The sequence below is a fragment of the Salvelinus namaycush genome, chromosome 7, assembly GCF_016432855.1.
Source record: "Salvelinus namaycush isolate Seneca chromosome 7, SaNama_1.0, whole genome shotgun sequence".
NCBI classification, from domain to species: domain Eukaryota; kingdom Metazoa; phylum Chordata; class Actinopteri; order Salmoniformes; family Salmonidae; genus Salvelinus; species Salvelinus namaycush.
The window spans coordinates 59501043-59520997 of record NC_052313.1 but is presented as its reverse complement, the minus strand read 5'-3'; the positions used below and the strand labels follow the sequence as shown (position 1 = coordinate 59520997).

Here is a 19955-nt window from a genome sequence, read left to right as displayed (position 1 = left end):
AGACTGGGACAAACTAATGGAATCCCTTTCCACCCCGTGCAAACTGCAACCCACCCCAAACGAACACCTTCAGACTGGGACAAACTAATGGAATCCCTTTCCACCCCGTGCAAACTGCAACCCACCCCAAACGAACACCGTCAGTCTGGGACAAACTAATGGAATCCCTTTTCACCCCGTGCAAACTGCAACCCACCCCAAACGAACACCGTCAGTCTGGGACAAACTAATGGAATCCCTTTTCACCCCGTGCAAACTGCAACCCACCCCAAACGAACACCTTCAGACTGGGACAAACTAATGGAATCCCTTTTCACCCCGTGCAAACTGCAACCCACCCCAAACGAACACCGTCAGTCTGGGACAGATTCCTCGTCATCAGAGCTGTAGTGGACGCTGTCATAGATGTCATCTAGGTCCTCTTCCACGAGGTCATCTATGAAGTTATCTTCTAGGAGGGAGGTGTCTTGGCCCATAGCTTTGCTGTATATCAGTTGGACAGAGTCCTGGTGTCTTCTGAGGCTGCTGACTCTCCTCTGAAGCATGGAGAAGAGACCTCTGCTCCCAGCTTCCGACTGATTCAATTTGTCAGCCTAACACCAACAATCGTAATGTGTAGGGTAAATACAATGATGTATTCCTTAAATTCAATAGCAATTACAGGGTGCCAACATCAATTGTACATATTAATGAAAGTTCCCCTACTTTGCCTGCTTAGGTCAGGTGCCACATGTGAAGCAAGGTCTTGCACATTCTCCGATTCCTCTCTTTAGGCTTTCCCAGTGCTGCTGGACTTCCTGTAGGACAATTAACTCCTCCTCCTTCGGCGTGTCAGGAGCATCACCAGGTCAAAGGCTGTGTTCGTTGTGAGTAGGTCCACATAAGAATGCAATGTGGATTTGTAACTTTAATGGCAGTGTTTGCGTAACTGAACAAACACAGACAGCAAACAAAAACATTATTATTGTGACCCACTTTGTCCGTGCAGCTCCTCAAGGCCAGGCAGGAAGGTCTGCGTAAAGGATCTCCTCTACAGATGGTATTGCTGAACCTGGTACAAAGGGTGTTGTACTCCTCTATGGCAGCTGTCAATTTGGCCTTTTCTTCCAATATCTTTCTGCTCAGAGGGTGTCTTTTCTTGCATCCATCTGTCACCAAAAAACAAAAGGAGAATGTAATTATATTTGTTACATTTCATGGCTTGTGTGTTCAATTCAATATTCAGGAAATGTAACAAACCTGTCTGACGGTACAGGGTTCTGTTTCCTTTGTTTTGATGCAGAAACACGACTTCTATTGTTCTCTGTAGTACCCCGGGGACCATCCATGTTCTCAGCTGTTTCCTCTGAAATACAACACGTATAAATGAACAACGTCTCTCCAACGCTGAGTAGTTGCACTCGCTTCCTTTCTGTACAGCACTTTGAGATATCAGCTGATGTAAGAAGGGCTTTATAAATACATTTGATTTAAACATAGGGCCTGTGAAGGTTTCTGTAACAAATGATTTGTTATGTGGGGGGGTGAGTGAGAATCCCACCTGGAGAACCAGGGAATGTTTTGTCTGCCTCCTACCCTTCCACCTGTCCGGCTTGGTTGCACCTGTCAGTGGAATACACCCTCTAAGGGTTAGCTCTCAGGGTCATTGGAGTACGCAAGCCTCTCCACTACGTCCAGGAGACAGTCCAGGAGAGTTACATTTAGGATTATTTTTGTTGTTGTATTCATTTACCTGTATTAACCCATTGCTGAACTGCCGTTGTCCAGTATTAACCCATTGCTGAACTGCCGTTGTCCAGTATTAACCCATTGCTGAACTGCCGTTGTCCAGTATTAACCCATTGCTGAACTGCCGTTGTCCAGTATTAACCCATTGCTGAACTGCCGTTGTCCAGTATTAACCCATTGCTGAACTGCCGTTGTCCAGTATTAACCCATTGCTGAACTGCCGTTGTCCAGTATTAACCCATTGCTGAACTGCCGTTGTCCAGTATTAACCCATTGCTGAACTGCCGTTGTCCAGTATTAACCCATTGCTGAACTGCCGTTGTCCAGTATTAACCCATTGCTGAACTGCCGTTGTCCAGTATTAACCCATTGCTGAACTGCCGTTGTCCAGTATTAACCCATTGCTGAACTGCCGTTGTCCAGTATTAACCCATTGCTGAACTGCCGTTGTCCAGTATTAACCCATTGCTGAACTGCCGTTGTCCAGTATTAACCCATTGCTGAACTGCCGTTGTCCAGTATTAACCCATTGCTGAACTGCCGTTGTCCTGTATTAACCCATTGCTGAACTGCCGTTGTCCAGTTGTACAGAGTCTCATCGCCTACACCCAAATCACTCTTAAACTTTTAGAGTCTGGCTCTCCTCCTGGATTTTTTTGCTGTTGTCTGAGAATTATGAAAAAAACAGAATAATTAATTGTTTTAAAATAAATTAAATGCATAGATATAATACATCTAAAATAAATGTATTGATCCACACAATACACTTTCAAGTAACTTCTGGTCAATACTCTGTGCAGGTTGTTCTTCTTCCTTCTGTTCCCCCCCATGGCTTGGATGGTTAACATGTCTGTTCCCCCCCATGGCCTGGATGGTTAACATGTCTGTTGTTCTTCCTTCTGTCCCCCCCATGGCCTGGATGGTTAACATGTCTGTTCCCCCCCCACGGCCTGGATGGTTAACATGTCTGTTCCCCCCCATGGCCTGGATGGTTAGCATGTCTGTTCCCCCCCATGGCCTGGATGGTTAACATGTCTGTTCCCCCCCATGGCCTGGATGGTTAACATGTCTGTTCCCCCCCATGGCCTGGATGGTAAGCATGTCTGTTCCCCCCCCATGGCCTGGATGGTTAACATGTCTGTTCCCCCCCATGGCCTGGATGGTTAACATGTCTGTTGTTCTTCCTTCTGTTCCCCCCCATGGCCTGGATGGTTAACATGTCTGTTCCCCCCCATGGCCTGGATGGTTAACATGTCTGTCCCCCCCCATGGCCTTGATGGTTAACATGTCTGTTCCCCCCCATGGCCTGGATGGTTAACATGTCTGTTCCCCCCCATGGCCTGGATGGTTAACATGTCTGTTCTTCTTCCTTCTGTCCCCCCCATGGCCTGGATGGTTAACATGTCTGTTCCCCCCCATGGCCTGGATGGTTAACATGTCTGTTCCCCCCCACGGCCTGGATGGTTAACATGTCTGTTCCCCCCCATGGCCTGGATGGTTAACATGTCTGTTCCCCCCCATGGCCTGGATGGTTAACATGTCTGTTCCCCCCCCACGGCCTGGATGGTTAACATGTCTGTTCCCCCCCACGGCCTGGATGGTTAGCATGTCTGTTCCACCCCATGGCCTGGATGGTTAACATGTCTGTTCTTCTTCCTTCTGTCCCCCCCATGGCCTGGATGGTTAGCATGTCTGTTCCCCCCCATGGCCTGGATGGTTAACATGTCTGTTCCCCCCCACGGCCTGGATGGTTAACATGTCTGTTCCCCCCCATGGCCTGGATGGTTAACATGTCTGTTCCCCCCCACGGCCTGGATGGTTAACATGTCTGTTCCCCCCCATGGCCTGGATGGTTAACATGTCTGTTCTTCTTCCTTCTGTTCCCCCCCATGGCCTGGATGGTTAACATGTCTGTTCCCCCCCATGGTCTGGATGGTTAACATGTCTGTTCCCCCCCATGGCCTGGATGGTTAACATGTCTGTTCTTCTTCCTTCTGTTCCCCCCCATGGCCTGGATGGTTAACATGTCTGTTCCCCCCCATGGCCTGTATGGTTAACATGTCTGTTCCCCCCCATGGCCTGTATGGTTAACATGTCTGTCCCCCCCATGGCCTGGATGGTTAGCATGTCTGTTCCCCCCCATGGCCTGGATGGTTAACATGTCTGTTCCCCCCCATGGCCTGGATGGTTAACATGTCTGTTCTTCTTCCTTCTGTCCCCCCCCCCCCATGGCCTGGATGGTTAACATGTCTGTTCTTCTTCCTTCTGTCCCCCCCCCCCCCATGGCCTGGATGGTTAACATGTCTGTTCCCCCCCATGGCCTGGATGGTTAACATGTCTGTTCCCCCCCATGGCCTGGATGGTTAACATGTCTGTTCCCCCCCACGGCCTGGATGGTTAACATGTCTGTTCCCCCCCACGGCCTGGATGGTTAACATGTCTGTTCCCCCCCCATGGCCTGGATGGTTAACATGTCTGTTCCCCCCCACGGCCTGGATGGTTAACATGTCTGTTCCCCCCCACGGCCTGGATGGTTAACATGTCTGTTCCCCCCCATGGCCTGGATGGTTAACATGTCTGTTCCCCCCCATGGCCTGGATGGTTAACATGTCTGTTCTTCTTCCTTCTGTTCCCCCCCATGGCCTGGATGGTTAACATGTCTGTTGTTCTTCCTTCTGTTCCCCCCCATGGCCTGGATGGTTAACATGTCTGTTCCCCCCCATGGCCTGGATGGTTAACATGTCTGTTCTTCTTCCTTCTGTCCCCCCCATGGCCTGGATGGTTAGCATGTCTGTTCCCCCCCATGGCCTGGATGGTTAACATGTCTGTTCTTCTTCCTTCTGTTCCCCCCCATGGCCTGGATGGTTAACATGTCTGTTCCACCCCACGGCCTGGATGGTTAGCATGTCTGTTCCACCCCACGGCCTGGATGGTTAACATGTCTGTTCCCCCCCATGGCCTGGATGGTTAACATGTCTGTTCCCCCCCATGGCCTGGATGGTTAACATGTCTGTTCCCCCCCATGGCCTGGATGGTTAACATGTCTGTTCCCCCCCATGGCCTGGATGGTTAACATGTCTGTTCCCCCCCATGGCCTGGATGGTTAACATGTCTGTTCCCCCCCATGGCCTGGATGGTTAACATGTCTGTTCCCCCCCATGGCCTGGATGGTTAACATGTCTGTTCCCCCCATGGCCTGGATGGTTAACATGTCTGTTCCCCCCCATGGCCTGGATGGTTAACATGTCTGTTCTTCTTCCTTCTGTCCCCCCCATGGCCTGGATGGTTAGCATGTCTGTTCCCCCCCATGGCCTGGATGGTTAACATGTCTGATCCCCCCCACGGCCTGGATGGTTAACATGTCTGTTCCCCCCCATGGCCTGGATGGTTAACATGTCTGTTCCCCCCCACGGCCTGGATGGTTAACATGTCTGTTCCCCCCCATGGCCTGGATGGTTAACATGTCTGTTCTTCTTCCTTCTGTTCCCCCCCATGGCCTGGATGGTTAACATGTCTGTTCCCCCCCATGGCCTGGATGGTTAACATGTCTGTTCCCCCCCATGGCCTGGATGGTTAACATGTCTGTTCCCCCCCATGGCCTGGATGGTTAACATGTCTGTTCCCCCCCATGGCCTGGATGGTTAACATGTCTGTTCCCCCCCATGGCCTGGATGGTTAACATGTCTGTCCCCCCCATGGCCTGGATGGTTAACATGTCTGTTCCCCCCCATGGCCTGGATGGTTAACATGTCTGTTCCCCCCCATGGCCTGGAGGGTTAACATGTCTGTTCTTCTTCCTTCTGTCCCCCCCCATGGCCTGGATGGTTAACATGTCTGTTCCCCCCCATGGCCTGGATGGTTAACATGTCTGTTCCCCCCCATGGCCTGGATGGTTAACATGTCTGTTCCCCCCCATGGCCTGGATGGTTAACATTTCTGTTCCACCCCACGGCCTGGATGGTTAACATGTCTGTTCCCCCCCAAGGCCTGGATGGTTAACATGTCTGTTCCCCCCCATGGCCTGGATGGTTAACATGTCTGTTCTTCTTCCTTCTGTCCCCCCCATGGCCTGGATGGTTAGCATGTCTGTTTCCCCCCATGGCCTGGATGGTTAGCATGTCTGTTCTTCTTCCTTCTGTCCCCCCCCCCCATGGCCTGGATGGTTAACATGTCTGTCCCCCCCATGGCCTGGATGGTTAACATGTCTGTTCCCCCCCATGGCCTGGATGGTTAACATGTCTGTTCTTCTTCCTTCTGTTCCACCCCATGGCCTGGATGGTTAACATGTCTGTCCCCCCCCATGGCCTGGATGGTTAACATGTCTGTTCCCCCCCATGGCCTGGATGGTTAACATGTCTGTTCTTCTTCCTTCTGTCCCCCCCCCATGGCCTGGATGGTTAACATGTCTGTTCCCCCCCATGGCCTGGATGGTTAACATGTCTGTTCTTCTTCCTTCTGTCCCCCCCCCCCCCATGGCCTGGATGGTTAACATGTCTGTTCCCCCCCATGGCCTGGATGGTTAGCATGTCTGTTCCCCCCCATGGCCTGGATGGTTAACATGTCTGTTCTTCTTCCTTCTGTTCCCCCCCATGGCCTGGATGGTTAACATGTCTGTTCCCCCCCATGGCCTGGATGGTTAGCATGTCTGTTCCCCCCCATGGCCTGGATGGTTAACATGTCTGTTCTTCTTCCTTCTGTTCCACCCCATGGCCTGGATGGTTAACATGTCTGTCCCCCCCCATGGCCTGGATGGTTAACATGTCTGTTCCCCCCCATGGCCTGGATGGTTAACATGTCTGTTCTTCTTCCTTCTGTCCCCCCCCATGGCCTGGATGGTTAACATGTCTGTTCCCCCCCATGGCCTGGATGGTTAACATGTCTGTTCTTCTTCCTTCTGTCCCCCCCCCCCCCCATGGCCTGGATGGTTAACATGTCTGTTCCCCCCCATGGCCTGGATGGTTAGCATGTCTGTTCCCCCCCATGGCCTGGATGGTTAACATGTCTGTTCTTCTTCCTTCTGTTCCCCCCCATGGCCTGGATGGTTAACATGTCTGTTCCCCCCCATGGCCTGGATGGTTAGCATGTCTGTTCCCCCCCATGGCCTGGATGGTTAGCATGTCTGTTCCCCCCCATGGCCTGGATGGTTAGCATGTCTGTTCCCCCCCATGGCCTGGATGGTTAACATGTCTGTTCCCCCCCATGGCCTGGATGGTTAACATGTCTGTTCCCCCCCATGGCCTGGATGGTTAGCATGTCTGTTCCCCCCCATGGCCTGGATGGTTAACATGTCTGTTCCCCCCCATGGCCTGGATGGTTAGCATGTCTGTTCCCCCCCATGGCCTGGATGGTTAACATGTCTGTTCCCCCCCATGGCCTGGATGGTTAACATGTCTGTTCCCCCCCATGGCCTGGATGGTTAACATGTCTGTTCTTCTTCCTTCTGTTCCCCCCCATGGCCTGGATGGTTAACATGTCTGTTCCCCCCCATGGCCTGGATGGTTAACATGTCTGTTCTTCTTCCTTCTGTCCCCCCCCATGGCCTGGATGGTTAACATGTCTGTTCCCCCCCATGGCCTGGATGGTTAACATGTCTGTTCCCCCCCCCAAGGCCTGGATGGTTAACATGTCTGTTCTTCTTCCTTCTGTCCCCCCCATGGCCTGGATGGTTAACATGTCTGTTCCCCCCCATGGCCTGGATGGTTAACATGTCTGTTCTTCTTCCTTCTGTCCCCCCCATGGCCTGGATGGTTAACATGTCTGTTCCCCCCCATGGCCTGGATGGTTAGCATGTCTGTCCCACCCCATGGCCTGGATAGTTAACATGTCTGTTCCCCCCCATGGCCTGGATGGTTAACATGTCTGTCCCACCCCATGGCCTGGATGGTTAACATGTCTGTTCCCCCCCATGGCCTGGATGGTTAACATGTCTGTTCCCCCCCATGGCCTGGATGGTTAACATGTCTGTTCTTCTTCCTTCTGTTCCCCCCCATGGCCTGGATGGTTAACATGTCTGTTCCCCCCCATGGCCTGGATGGTTAACATGTCTGTCCCCCCCATGGCCTGGATGGTTAACATGTCTGTTCCCCCCCATGGCCTGGATGGTTAACATGTCTGTTCTTCTTCCTTCTGTTCCCCCCCATGGCCTGGATGGTTAACATGTCTGTTCCCCCCCATGGCCTGGATGGTTAACATGTCTGTCCCCCCCATGGCCTGGATGGTTAACATGTCTGTTCCCCCCCATGGCCTGGATGGTTAACATGTCTGTTCCCCCCCATGGCCTGGATGGTTAACATGTCTGTTCCCCCCCATGGCCTGGATGGTTAACATGTCTGTTGTTCTTCCTTCTGTTCCCCCCATGGCCTGGATGGTTAACATGTCTGTTCCCCCCCATGGCCTGGATGGTTAACATGTCTGTTCCACCCCATGGCCTGGATGGTTAACATGTCTGTTCCCCCCCATGGCCTGGATGGTTAACATGTCTGTTCTTCTTCCTTCTGTTCCCCCCCATGGCCTGGATGGTTAACATGTCTGTTCCCCCCCATGGCCTGGATGGTTAGCATGTCTGTTCCCCCCCATGACCTGGATGGTTAACATGTCTGTTCCCCCCCATGGCCTGGATGGTTAACATGTCTGTCCCACCCCATGGCCTGGATGGTTAACATGTCTGTTCCCCCCCATGGCCTGGATGGTTAACATGTCTGTTCCCCCCCATGGCCTGGATGGTTAACATGTCTGTTCTTCTTCCTTCTGTTCCCCCCCATGGCCTGGATGGTTAACATGTCTGTTCCCCCCCATGGCCTGGATGGTTAACATGTCTGTCCCCCCCCATGGCCTGGATGGTTAACATGTCTGTTCCCCCCCATGGCCTGGATGGTTAACATGTCTGTTCCCCCCCATGGCCTGGATGGTTAACATGTCTGTTGTTCTTCCTTCTGTTCCCCCCATGGCCTGGATGGTTAACATGTCTGTTCCCCCCCATGGCCTGGATGGTTAACATGTCTGTTCCCCCCCATGGCCTGGATGGTTAACATGTCTGTTCTTCTTCCTTCTGTTCCCCCCCATGGCCTGGATGGTTAACATGTCTGTTCCCCCCCATGGCCTGGATGGTTAGCATGTCTGTTCCCCCCCATGACCTGGATGGTTAACATGTCTGTTCTTCTTCCTTCTGTTCCACCCCATGGCCTGGATGGTTAACATGTCTGTTCCCCCCCATGGCCTGGATGGTTAACATGTCTGTTCCCCCCCATGGCCTGGATGGTTAACATGTCTGTTCTTCTTCCTTCTGTCCCCCCCATGGCCTGGATGGTTAACATGTCTGTTCCACCCCATGGCCTGGATGGTTAACATGTCTGTTCCCCCCCATGGCCTGGATGGTTAACATGTCTGTTCTTCTTCCTTCTGTCCCCCCCCCCATGGCCTGGATGGTTAACATGTCTGTTCCCCCCCATGGCCTGGATGGTTAACATGTCTGTTCTTCTTCCTTCTGTCCCCCCCATGGCCTGGATGGTTAGCATGTCTGTTCCACCCCACGGCCTGGATGGTTAACATGTCTGTTCCCCCCCATGGCCTGGATGGTTAACATGTCTGTTCCCCCCCATGGCCTGGATGGTTAACATGTCTGTTCCCCCCCATGGCCTGGATGGTTAACATGTCTGTTCCCCCCCATGGCCTGGATGGTTAACATGTCTGTTCCCCCCCATGGCCTGGATGGTTAACATGTCTGTTGTTCTTCCTTCTGTTCCCCCCCCATGGCCTGGATGGTTAACATGTCTGTTCCCCCCCCATGGCCTGGATGGTTAACATGTCTGTTCCCCCCCATGGCCTGGATGGTTAACATGTCTGTTCCCCCCCATGGCCTGGATGGTTAACATGTCTGTTGTTCTTCCTTCTGTTCCCCCCCATGGCCTGGATGGTTAACATGTCTGTTCCCCCCCATGGCCTGGATGGTTAACATGTCTGTTCCCCCCCATGGCCTGGATGGTTAACATGTCTGTTCCCCCCCACGGCCTGGATGGTTAACATGTCTGTCCCCCCCATGGCCTGGATGGTTAGCACTTCTGTTCTTGCTAGAAAAGCCAAATAGAACTCCTTATTCCAGATAAGTATTAACATAGCTGAATAGAACAACTTTAAACTAATTGTTAACCTCCTTTGGACATTTGTTTGGACCAGATTGCAGCCTTCGACAAGAAGCTGTTCCCTTGTTCCACTACCTCCCCCAGAGTTGTGCCAGCTGCTTGGAACAGATTGAAGCTGTTCCCTTGTTCCACTACCTCCCCCAGAGTTGTGCCAGCTCCTTCCTGATTACGTCCTCCCCACTTAATCTTCATATTTAAAAAACATATTGACTTAATATTGCTATAACGTGATTAACAAACATCTAAATGGGAAGCCTTGTAAAGGACTGAAGCTGGGAAATTCTCTTTCAACAGTTTATTAATAAAGAAAAACTTACTTCGCATTTCAAACGATGTGCCTTTGCATGCATGACAGAAAGCAGTGGCTTCATGTCACGTTCCTGACCTGTTTTCTCTTGTTTTGTATTTATTTAGTATGGTCAGGGCGTGAGTTGGGTGGGTTGTCTATGTGTTGTTTTCTATGTTGGGGTTTTGTGTGTTTGGCCTGGTATGATTCTCAATCAGAGGGAGCTGTCAATCGTTGTCCCTGATTGAGAATCATACTTAGGCAGCCGGGGTTTCACGTGTGTTTTGTGGGTGTTTGTTCTTGTGTCAGTGTTTCACTACACGGGACTGTCACGGTAGTTATTTTGTTATTTTGTATCGCATATTGTTTTGTTATATTAAATCACTATGGAAACTAACCACTCTGCGTATTGGTCCGATCCGTCTCGCCTCTCCTCGTCCAAGGAGGAGGAAGAAAATGACTATCGTTACACTTCATGTCTAGAGGAGTGGCGAGCTCTGGACAATGAAGGGAAACTTTGGTCAGGTATGGACAAAATGTGCAGATCACATCCGTACTCATGAATTGTATGTTCCTGCCGCCAGACAATTCCTTCTGCAAGAACAGTGTTGTACGCAAATATCTCTCCACGCGTCATGTTGAGGCTCCTGAGAAGTATTCTGCGGCGGCAGACGGCAACTTCCAGTCCCTCTTCATCACGTGGAGAGATGGTAATCCTCTCTCTTCAAGTCCAGGGTCGTTATGTGGACCGTTGGTTTCCTTGACGACTCTTTAGCTGCTGTCCGCTGGGACGCTCCACATGCCCCTTTTCCATAACCCGAGACAAGGAAGTAGAAGAGTATAGGTAGAAATTTTTTTGGCGGGGGGGGGGGTGTTAACGGGACAGTGGTTAGGTTTTTAAATCTAGCTGAGGGCACTGAGCTGCCCCCTGTGTTCACTACAATGTGACAGTGGTTAGGGTTTTAAATCTAGCTGAGGGCACTGAGCTGCCCCCTGTGTTCACTACAATGTGACAGTGGTTAGGGTTTTAAATCTAGCTGAGGACACTGAGCTGCCCCCTGTGTTCACTACAATGTGACAGTGGTTAGGGTTTTAAATCTAGCTGAGGACGCTGAGCTGCCCCCTGTGTTCACTACAATGTGACAGTGGTTAGGGTTTTAAATCTAGCTGAGGACACTGAGCTGCCCCCTGTGTTCACTACAATGTGACAGTGGTTAGGGTTTTAAATCTAGCTGAGGGCACTGAGCTGCCCCCTGTGTTCGCTACAATGGAGATCAGACTGTCAAAAAGAAGCACTTGTAAAGTGTGTTGCATTTCTGAACAGAGGGAAGTGGTGTAACGACCATGAACAGAGAGGAATACCATCTCTCCAAAATGATATGTTTTTATTGGAATAGTGTATAACGAGACTGCCTTCGAGTCAGACGGCACGAGGTCTGCTGGTATATGGCTGTAGTTGGAGGAAGGGGAGTGTAGAACCCCTCCATCACTGTGGAGAGATATGGCTGTAGATGGAGGAAGGGGAGTGTAGAACCCCTCCATCACTGTGGAGAGATATGGCTGTAGTTGGAGGAAGGGGAGTGTAGAACCCCTCCATCACTGTAGAGAGATATGACTGTAGATGGAGGAAGGGGAGTGTAGAACCCCTCCATCACTGTGGAGAGATATGGCTGTAGATGGAGGAAGGGGAGTGTAGAACCCCTCCATCACTGTAGAGAGATATGGCTGTAGATGGAGGAAGGGGAGTGTAGAACCCCTCCATCACTGTGGAGAGATATGGCTGTAGATGGAGGAAGGGGAGTGTAGAACCCCTCCATCACTGTAGAGAGATATGGCTGTAGATGGAGGAAGGGGAGTGTAGAACCCCTCCATCACTGTAGAGAGATATGGCTGTAGATGGAGGAAGGGGAGTGTAGAACCCCTCCATCATGGACTGTCTGTTGATTAGGGGGAACTTTGCATGTGTAGAGACATCGCAGTCCTCACAGTAAAGCTGTTTCGGGCAGACAGTCTCTACATCGCAGAATAGCCCTTTTCTCATTGCATGACTGACAGATCTTCTGAGAAGCATGCTCTGCAGCCAGCAGAGAATCTACCATCTCAGGCCTGGACTCCCTCCACCTTTCCTGTGAGAGTTCCTTCCTCACACTCCAACTGTGTGATGCACCAGGCACAGCAGGACTTCTAAGTCAACTAGGAGGATGTTCATTTCTCGTTGAAGTATATTGCTTTTTTGAAAATACAATAAAAAATGGGAAAAGGATTAAATTAAGAATATTATATAATGAATCTATTAAAACGCACATAGGGCTGTAAGTAGGTCACAGAAAATATATCTCTGCACAATCTATGGTGTGACAAGCCAAAAACCCCAGCTTTGATTCTACAGTAAATTCAATCTATGGTGTGACAAGCCAAAAACCTCAGCTTTGATTCTACAGTAAATTCAATCTATGGTGTGACAAGCCAAAAACCCTCAGCTTTGATTCTACAGTAAATTCAATTACAGGACAGACCAAAATATTGAGTAAAGTCTAAATTGGAATATCAAACAGTAGACCTGGATCCCATCGTCAAGTGGAAATACTGAATGTTCTTAAAACAGCATTTATCGTTCTCGTAACCGTAGGTGCAGCCAAGTGGAAATACTGAATGTTCTTAAAACAGCATTTATCGTTCTCGTAACCGTAGGTGCAGCCAAGTGGAAATACTGAATGTTCTTAAAACAGCATTTATCGTTCTCGTAACCGTAGGTGCAGCCAAGTGGAAATACTGAATGTTCTTAAAACAGCATTTATCGTTCTCGTAACCGTAGGTGCAGCCAAGTGGAAATACGAACGCCTTCTAGCTATTGACGCTAATTTGAACACAAGAAAGTTTCTAGTGAAAAGGTGCTTCCACTCAGAGCCATGTAGCCTAGCCTTAGTACGGGTTAACGTTTTGGTTGGCCAACAACATTTAAGACTACAATGACTGCATACATTTCCCAAAATGTTATATACGAAAAAAATAATATGTTTTGGTATTGATGGACAATGGCAAGGCTGCTATTGTATTTTCAGTTACATTCTGGTCAATAAAAATGGTTTACCCGTTTTTTTTTGTTGTAAAAAATACATGGAACTACAACCCGAATAAAACACCATTAACCATCATGCATTGCTTACATTCATTCTATACTGAAAAGTCTGTTCAGAAAACAGTACATATAGGCATACAACCACAATGTTTTAATAGGGATTAAATAAAGACAAAATATCTATATATTCATAACGTAAAATAAATATATAGTGAAATACAGGTTATAGCGTCTATGGTTGTTGCAAAGGCTTGTGTGTCGTCTACTGGTTAAATTCGTGTCTTTTTTGCACGAATTAAGTAGCACATAAATGTATGTATTTTCAAACGATTTGAACCACGCAAAAATGCACGAAATCTTCTTGAATACATTTTGTACATATATGCGCGAATTGAATGTGAGGTTGGGCTGGCTATTCTCATGCTTAAGTTTAAGGTCAAAATACACATAGAGAGGTGTCAAAAGCGTTCCACAGGGATACTGGCCCATGTTGACTCCAATGCTTCCCACAGTTCTGTCAAGTTGGCTAGATGTCCTTTGGGTGGTGAACCATTATTGGTACAGTTAGAGAATTTCCAGTCATTTGGTGATTTTCAGTACAGATACTGTTCTCTTTGAAGTAGAAAGAAGAATCGATATAAGTTTAAATATTAGACATGTGTAAGCAGAATGAAGGCCGAAGCCCATGTGAATGTACAGAGCTGGATCAACATCGAGTTAACTATTAGACAGAACGTAAGCAGAATCTGTGTAGATGAGGCAAGGTAGACTAACAAGACGTCACTGGTCTGGGCCATGTCTGATCTTGTGAAGGCTACTGGACAGGAACATTAGCCAATCAGTTACCAGTAGGAGTGTGCGTGTCACGCCACCAATAGAATCTATGCCCCAATGTCTCTGAGTCAATAAGAGAGTGGAAACTAAGCAAGACAACAAGATTCATAAGGGTAAGACTGTATAAAAAGCCAAGTACTAAAAAATGGAGAGTCAGTTCTTCCATGGAATTGCTCGGCTTTGTTACTGTTTGTAATAAAGTCTCTTTGAATTCACGAGCTCCTTTATCTGAGAGATATTTGATTCAATATTTCCACGACAATACACACAGGAAACTGTTGAGCGTGAAAAACCTAGCAGCCTTGCGCAGTTCTTGACACAAACCCACTACCACACCCTGTTCAAAAGGCACTTACATTTTATGTCCAGTCGCCCGCTGAAAAGCACACATACGCAATCTGTGTCTCAGGGCATAAAAATCCTCCTTTGACCCGTCTCCTCCCCTTCATCTGCACCAATAGAAGTGGGATTTAACAACAAGTGACAGGGATGACAGCTTTCACCTGGATTCATCATGTTTTTGTAACAGACAGAAAGTATAAAGTGCTTTCTTTGTCTAAATGGTCAAACAAATATGCGTGGAAATATCCTCAAATAAAAGGTAACATTCTGTACCATATTGAACATGTCATCTCAAACAAAAAAATGCTGGAGTATAGAGGGAAAATGTACATTTTATCTTTATTGTCAAAATACATATTGTGAGGATTTACACTGTATATACTGTAATTGTTGTAAGAATAAAAGGTTGAGACATGCAGGGTCAGATGTTACATAATGAGACATGCAACCCTAAATGCTAGTTGACTCATGACTAGGGTGAGGTCTATGTAGGAGGAATGACAAACTTCCTAATACGTATTCCGTAGTTTGGGGGTTGTTGTTTAAGGGGGAGTAGATGGTCCTAATTATATAAATATGCTCGTCTGATTCCTAAGTCACTTCACCAAACCCAACCAGGACTTCACCTTCTACTGCTGCAAATCATGAAGACATCTCTGGTCCTCCTTGCCCTCGGTCTGCTGGCTTGTTCAGGTGAGCTTTCATTTGTTTAACTGTTGACTGCTGTAGATGTACACTCTTAGAAAAAAAAGGGTTCCAAGGCTGTCCCCACTGGAAAACACTTTTTGGTTACAGGTAGAACCCGTTTTGGTTCCGTGTAGAATTGTTTTGGATTCTATGTAGAATGGGACTCAAAAGGGTTCTAGCTGTAACTAAAACATTTCTACCTGGAAGCAAAAAAGGGTTCTTTAAAAGGGTTCTCCTATGGGCACAGCCGAATAATCATTTTAGGTTCTAAGATAGCACCTTTTTTTTCTCTCAGTGTAGCAGATACTTTTTGGGGGCAAGCAGTCTGTAAGGGGAACTCTGGGTAAGGGGGGGGGGGGGGGGGACCAATAACGTTCTAATAAAGTCACGTTAGTAAACCAACTCCAAGTTTGCTTTGGGTTTCAGTACAATACAAGTACAATGTTGAGGAGTTTTACAAAGAGTGATAACTGTTGTACCCCCTTTTCTTTCATCGTATGGGAAGTCCATGGGCAAGAAGAGGTTGACACTGATAATGACCACAAGGAAGTAGAACATCTGAATACCACCAAGCCATCTACAGATTTGGGAAAGGACTTTGATGAGGACCCTGAGGTAATAAAAAAAAACAGAAAAAAAAAAACAGTATGGTGGTACATTTAAATTAGCTAGCATAGATATTTTCTTTCTACAGATCACTTAACCTTTACTTTTTGCCACATCTATACGTATTCAAATGTATTTCAACCATACCATTTGACATTTCAGCAATTTAGCAGACGCCCTTATCCAGAGCAACTTATAGTTAGTGCATCCATCCTCAGGTAGCTGGGTGAGCGCCACATATCACAGTGAACGCTAAACACTGAAAACATCCTATCCTTTCTTGTCTGTTTAATGTTTACTAAAGTGGCAAGAGCTATCATGGAGTCCATTATGCGGGCTGTGTAAGGAACTGCTGACCTTAGTGAAGAAGGCTCTCTCCAGTCACCCTACAAGGGTAACTACCGTTAGCATTACAATTCATCAAATCGTACTAGTTAGTGAAAAAATGTATCTGAAAGTTTCCCGCTGATGTCGATGATACATTTCTCTACAGGAGGAGATAAAGCTGGCACTATTGGTCGCATGCGATGCACTGGGACCCGCTAGCCCCGTGTGTATGTCTATGGTCAATATGTGGATGGATGTGTTGATTGACGAGCTTCTCAAACACATTAAAGTGAGGCCCATCTGCGTTAAGATTCACGCCTGCAAGTGAGTGACGATAGATCACGTAAAAAAGTGATCACGTGAGATTAGAGTACAGAGATTATCACGTGACACGATGCTTTATTAATTTTAAAACTTTTTATAGTTGAACGCATGAATTAAAATACTCAATCTAGGGTGACGTCTTCCCTTCTTTCACTGATGTTGTTGTTGTTGTTTGTTGTTGTTTGTTGTTGTTGTTTGTTGTTGTTTGTGTGCATCTTTTAGACCAAAGAACGTTTTGGATTGGAGAAACCGCCAGAATATGGAAAAACAGTCGGATAACTTTACAGATGCCAGCATGTTAACAGTATGCTTTACGGTCCCACATTTTATTAGCATAGACATCTCCTTTCTACTTTCTATAGATCAACCTTTACTTTATTGCCACATTTATGCATATTCAAATATACTTAAAACCATAACACATCATATCTATTCTTCTTTTCTGCTAAAAAAACCCAACAACCTTTCAAGATGCCAACATGCTGGGTGTGTAAGACCCTGCAGACCATCGTGAAGAAAGTGATCACCAGTTGTCCCTCCAGCAGGGTATCTACCATTAGCATTACATTTATCAAATTGTACTATTTACTGAAATATTTTCTCTGAAAGTTTTATTTTTATGTTAATTATGACTTTTCTCTAAAGGACGACATAAAGCTGGAACTAAAAATGGCATGCGATGAACTGGGCCCCCTTAGCCCTGTGTGTAAAGACTTGCCGGAAACATCCTTTGAGGTGTTGCTTAAGGAGTTTACCTGCAGCCATGACAAGAACAACCTGAATTAAGATCCAAGCCTGCAAGTGAGTGATGAAAGCGATTTATTAAAGAGGCCTACACACTACAGAGAGATTATTATTATTATTGTTCATTAAAAATGCTATTGAGTCGAAAGCATTGAATTAAATTACATGTACGTTTATGTCTTACCATCTTCCACTCGTGTCATATTTTGTGTGCATCTTTAGACCAAATTCAGTGTTTGGGACCTGAGCTACTGATCAAGCAGTCAGTATCCAGATTCCAACGTGAGAAGATGGATGTTCAGGTGTCAAGATGATGCTATGCTGCCAGCCTCTTGTCTTTCTTCAACCTAAAATCCTCAGTAGAAAAACAATACTGTTAGAATGTTTAATTCCTAACTTTTTTTTGCTCAAAAAATAAAGTCATCTCATAGAGACTGATACTTCAACCCTTCTTTGACATTATAAAGTGATGCTCCACAACTTTTGTATAATTTCAGACGGAAGTTTTTGAAAGTGATGTTCACGAGCCAAGACGGCTCTCAGTTTTTTTTTGTGTACTATGTCATCCGATTGTAAACTACATCATCAATTTCGTATGATACGCGAGTGCAGCAAGGAGCCAAGGTAAGTTGCTAGGTAGCATTAAACTAATTTGCCAGAATTTTACATAATTCTGACATAACATTGAAGGTTGTGCAATTGTAACAGTATAGCTTCTGTCCCTCTCCTCGCCCCTACCTGTGCTCGAACCAGGGACCCTCTGCACACATGGACAACAACAGTCACAACAGCTAGCCATTTCACATCGGTTACACAACGTAACAGCAATATTTAGACTTAGGGTTGCCCGGAGTCACCTCTTCACTGTTGACGTTGAGACTGGTGTTTTGCGGGTACTTAGGGTTGCCACCCGTTAGATAAAATACGGAACGGTTCCGTATTTCACTGAAAGAATAAACGTTTTGTTTTTTCGAAATGATATTAGTTTCCCGGATTTGACCATATTAATGACCTAAGGCTTGTGTTTCTGTGTTTATTATATTACGTCTCTGATTTGATAGAGCGGTCTGACTGAGCGGTGGTAGCTGCAGCAGCTCTTAGCAATGCTTGATTCACAGCGCTGTTAATGACTTCAAGCCTATCAGCTCCTGAGATTAGGCCGGCAGTACTAAAGTGCCTATAAGAACATCCAATAGTCAAAGGTATATGAAATACAAAAACGGTATGAAGAGAAATAGTCCCATAATTCCTCTAATAACTACAACCTAAAACTTCTTACCTGGGAATATTGAACCACCAGCTTTCATATGTTCTCATGTTCTGAGTAAGGAACTTAAACGTTAGCTTTCTTACATGGCACATATTGCACTTTGACTTTCTTCTCCAACACTGTGTTTTTGCATTGTTTAAACCAAATTGAGCATGTTTCATTATTTATTTGAGACTAAATAGATTTTATTTATATGTATTATATGAAGTTAAAATAAGTGTTCATTGTTCATTCAGTATTGTTGTAATTGTCATTATCACACACGCACACATGTGCCAATTAATCGGTATTGGCTTTTTTTTGGTCCTCCAATAATCGGTATCAGCGTTAAAATCATAATCGGTCGACCTCTACTTGACACACCTGTATTTCAGGAGTTTCTCCCATTCTTCTCTGCATTTCCTCTCAAGCTCTGTCAGGTTGGATGGTGAGCGTTGCTGCACAGCCATAGTCAGGTCTCTCCAGTGATGTTCGATCTGGCTGTGTGTTTAGGGTCGTTGTCCTGTTGGAAAGTGAATCTTCACCCCAGTCTGAGGTCCCCGGAAGGTTTTCATCAATGATCTCTCTGTACTTTGCTCCGTTCATCTTTGCCTCGATCCTGACTAGTCTCCCAGTCCCTGCCGCTGAAAAACATCCCCCTCAACATGATGCTGCCACCACCATGACTCACCATTGGGATGGTGTCAGGTTTCCTCCAGACGTGTTTCATCAGACCAGAGAATATTGTTTCTCATGGTCTGAGAGTCCTTATATAGACATGCGTGTGCCTTTCTGAATCAAGTCCAATCAATTGAATTTACCACAGGTGGACAACAAAGGATGATCAATGGAAACAGGATTCACCTGAGCTCAATTTTGAGTCTCATAGCAAAGGGTCCGAATACTTATGTAAATAAAGCATTTGTTTCTTTTTGCAAACAAATCTAAAAATCTGTTTTCGCTTTGTCATTGTGTGTAGGTTGATGAGGAAACATGTAATTTAATCCATTTTAGAATAAGTCTGTAACTTAACAAAATGTGGGAAAAAGGAAATGGGTCTGAATACTTTCCGAATGCTCTGTACGGAATTGGCAACTCGTTCTCATTCTGAGAAAAGAAGGTAGGCCACTTGATTTTAACATCTGAACAAACCGGACAGGCTAACAAGCTTTTCGACCAGTTGGAGACAGAAAGAAGGGTGTGTTCATAATTCAACTGTTAAACAACTGTTAGCAAATAGATCCAAGTTGGCTAAACTTGAAGTATAAAGATTAGCTGGCTAGTCACTAGCACGTGGACTTGAGAGATTGTTGATGAGACCTGTGTTCATTTTCTATAATGCCTACAATAAGTTAGTCATTACTTGTTACATTTGTAACAAAAAAGGGAATTTGAATAGACTTGAAAGCCAGATCAGTGATTATTACGACAACAACAAAAAAGCAGGTTAAAAATGTTTTTATCAAATAATAAATTATTAGTGGGTCTTATGGTTGTGGACGGCTTATATTTAGCCTCGATATAACTTCGCACGCCCTGAATTCATTAGATTATTGCTGCCTGTTAGAAAGGCAGTGTATTAGACCTTTAATTGTACAACGCTTATTTAGA

The 19955-nt window shown here is 46.6% G+C and overlaps 1 protein-coding gene and 1 long non-coding RNA gene across 6 annotated transcripts in view; one reads left to right on the top strand and one right to left on the bottom strand.

The window, feature by feature from the left end:
• LOC120051546 overlaps positions 1-14436 on the bottom strand; it is a 31752-nt gene extending 17316 nt beyond the window's left edge. Inside the window, exons 1-6 of one of the 4 annotated variants that reach the window (XR_005477281.1) lie at positions 14422-14436; positions 1733-2394; positions 1240-1345; positions 976-1148; positions 706-855; positions 339-593 (exon numbers count right to left, since the gene is read on the bottom strand). This is a non-coding gene — a long non-coding RNA (uncharacterized LOC120051546). Of the gene's footprint in view, positions 1-338; positions 594-705; positions 856-975; positions 1149-1239; positions 1346-1732; positions 2614-10183; positions 10199-14421 lie in introns of those variants that run through there. The other 3 variants (XR_005477280.1, XR_005477279.1, XR_005477278.1) reach the window with 3 other exon arrangements.
• Positions 14437-14542: 106 nt separating this feature from the next.
• LOC120051544 lies at positions 14543-17535 on the top strand. 2 transcript variants are annotated; one of them, XM_038998486.1, is made up of 9 exons: positions 14543-14666; positions 15004-15100; positions 15600-15709; positions 16005-16094; positions 16194-16351; positions 16574-16655; positions 16808-16897; positions 16997-17152; positions 17318-17535. In XM_038998486.1, the coding sequence occupies exons 2-8, from the start codon at positions 15052-15054 to the stop codon at positions 17135-17137; spliced, it is 720 nt and encodes a 239-aa protein (XP_038854414.1). In that variant the 5' UTR covers positions 14543-14666; positions 15004-15051; the 3' UTR covers positions 17138-17152; positions 17318-17535. The 2 variants fall into 2 exon arrangements, with proteins under 2 accessions (XP_038854414.1, XP_038854415.1); XM_038998487.1 differs by having other exon boundaries at positions 14546-14666; positions 16823-16897.
• Positions 17536-19955: the final 2420 nt, after the last annotated feature.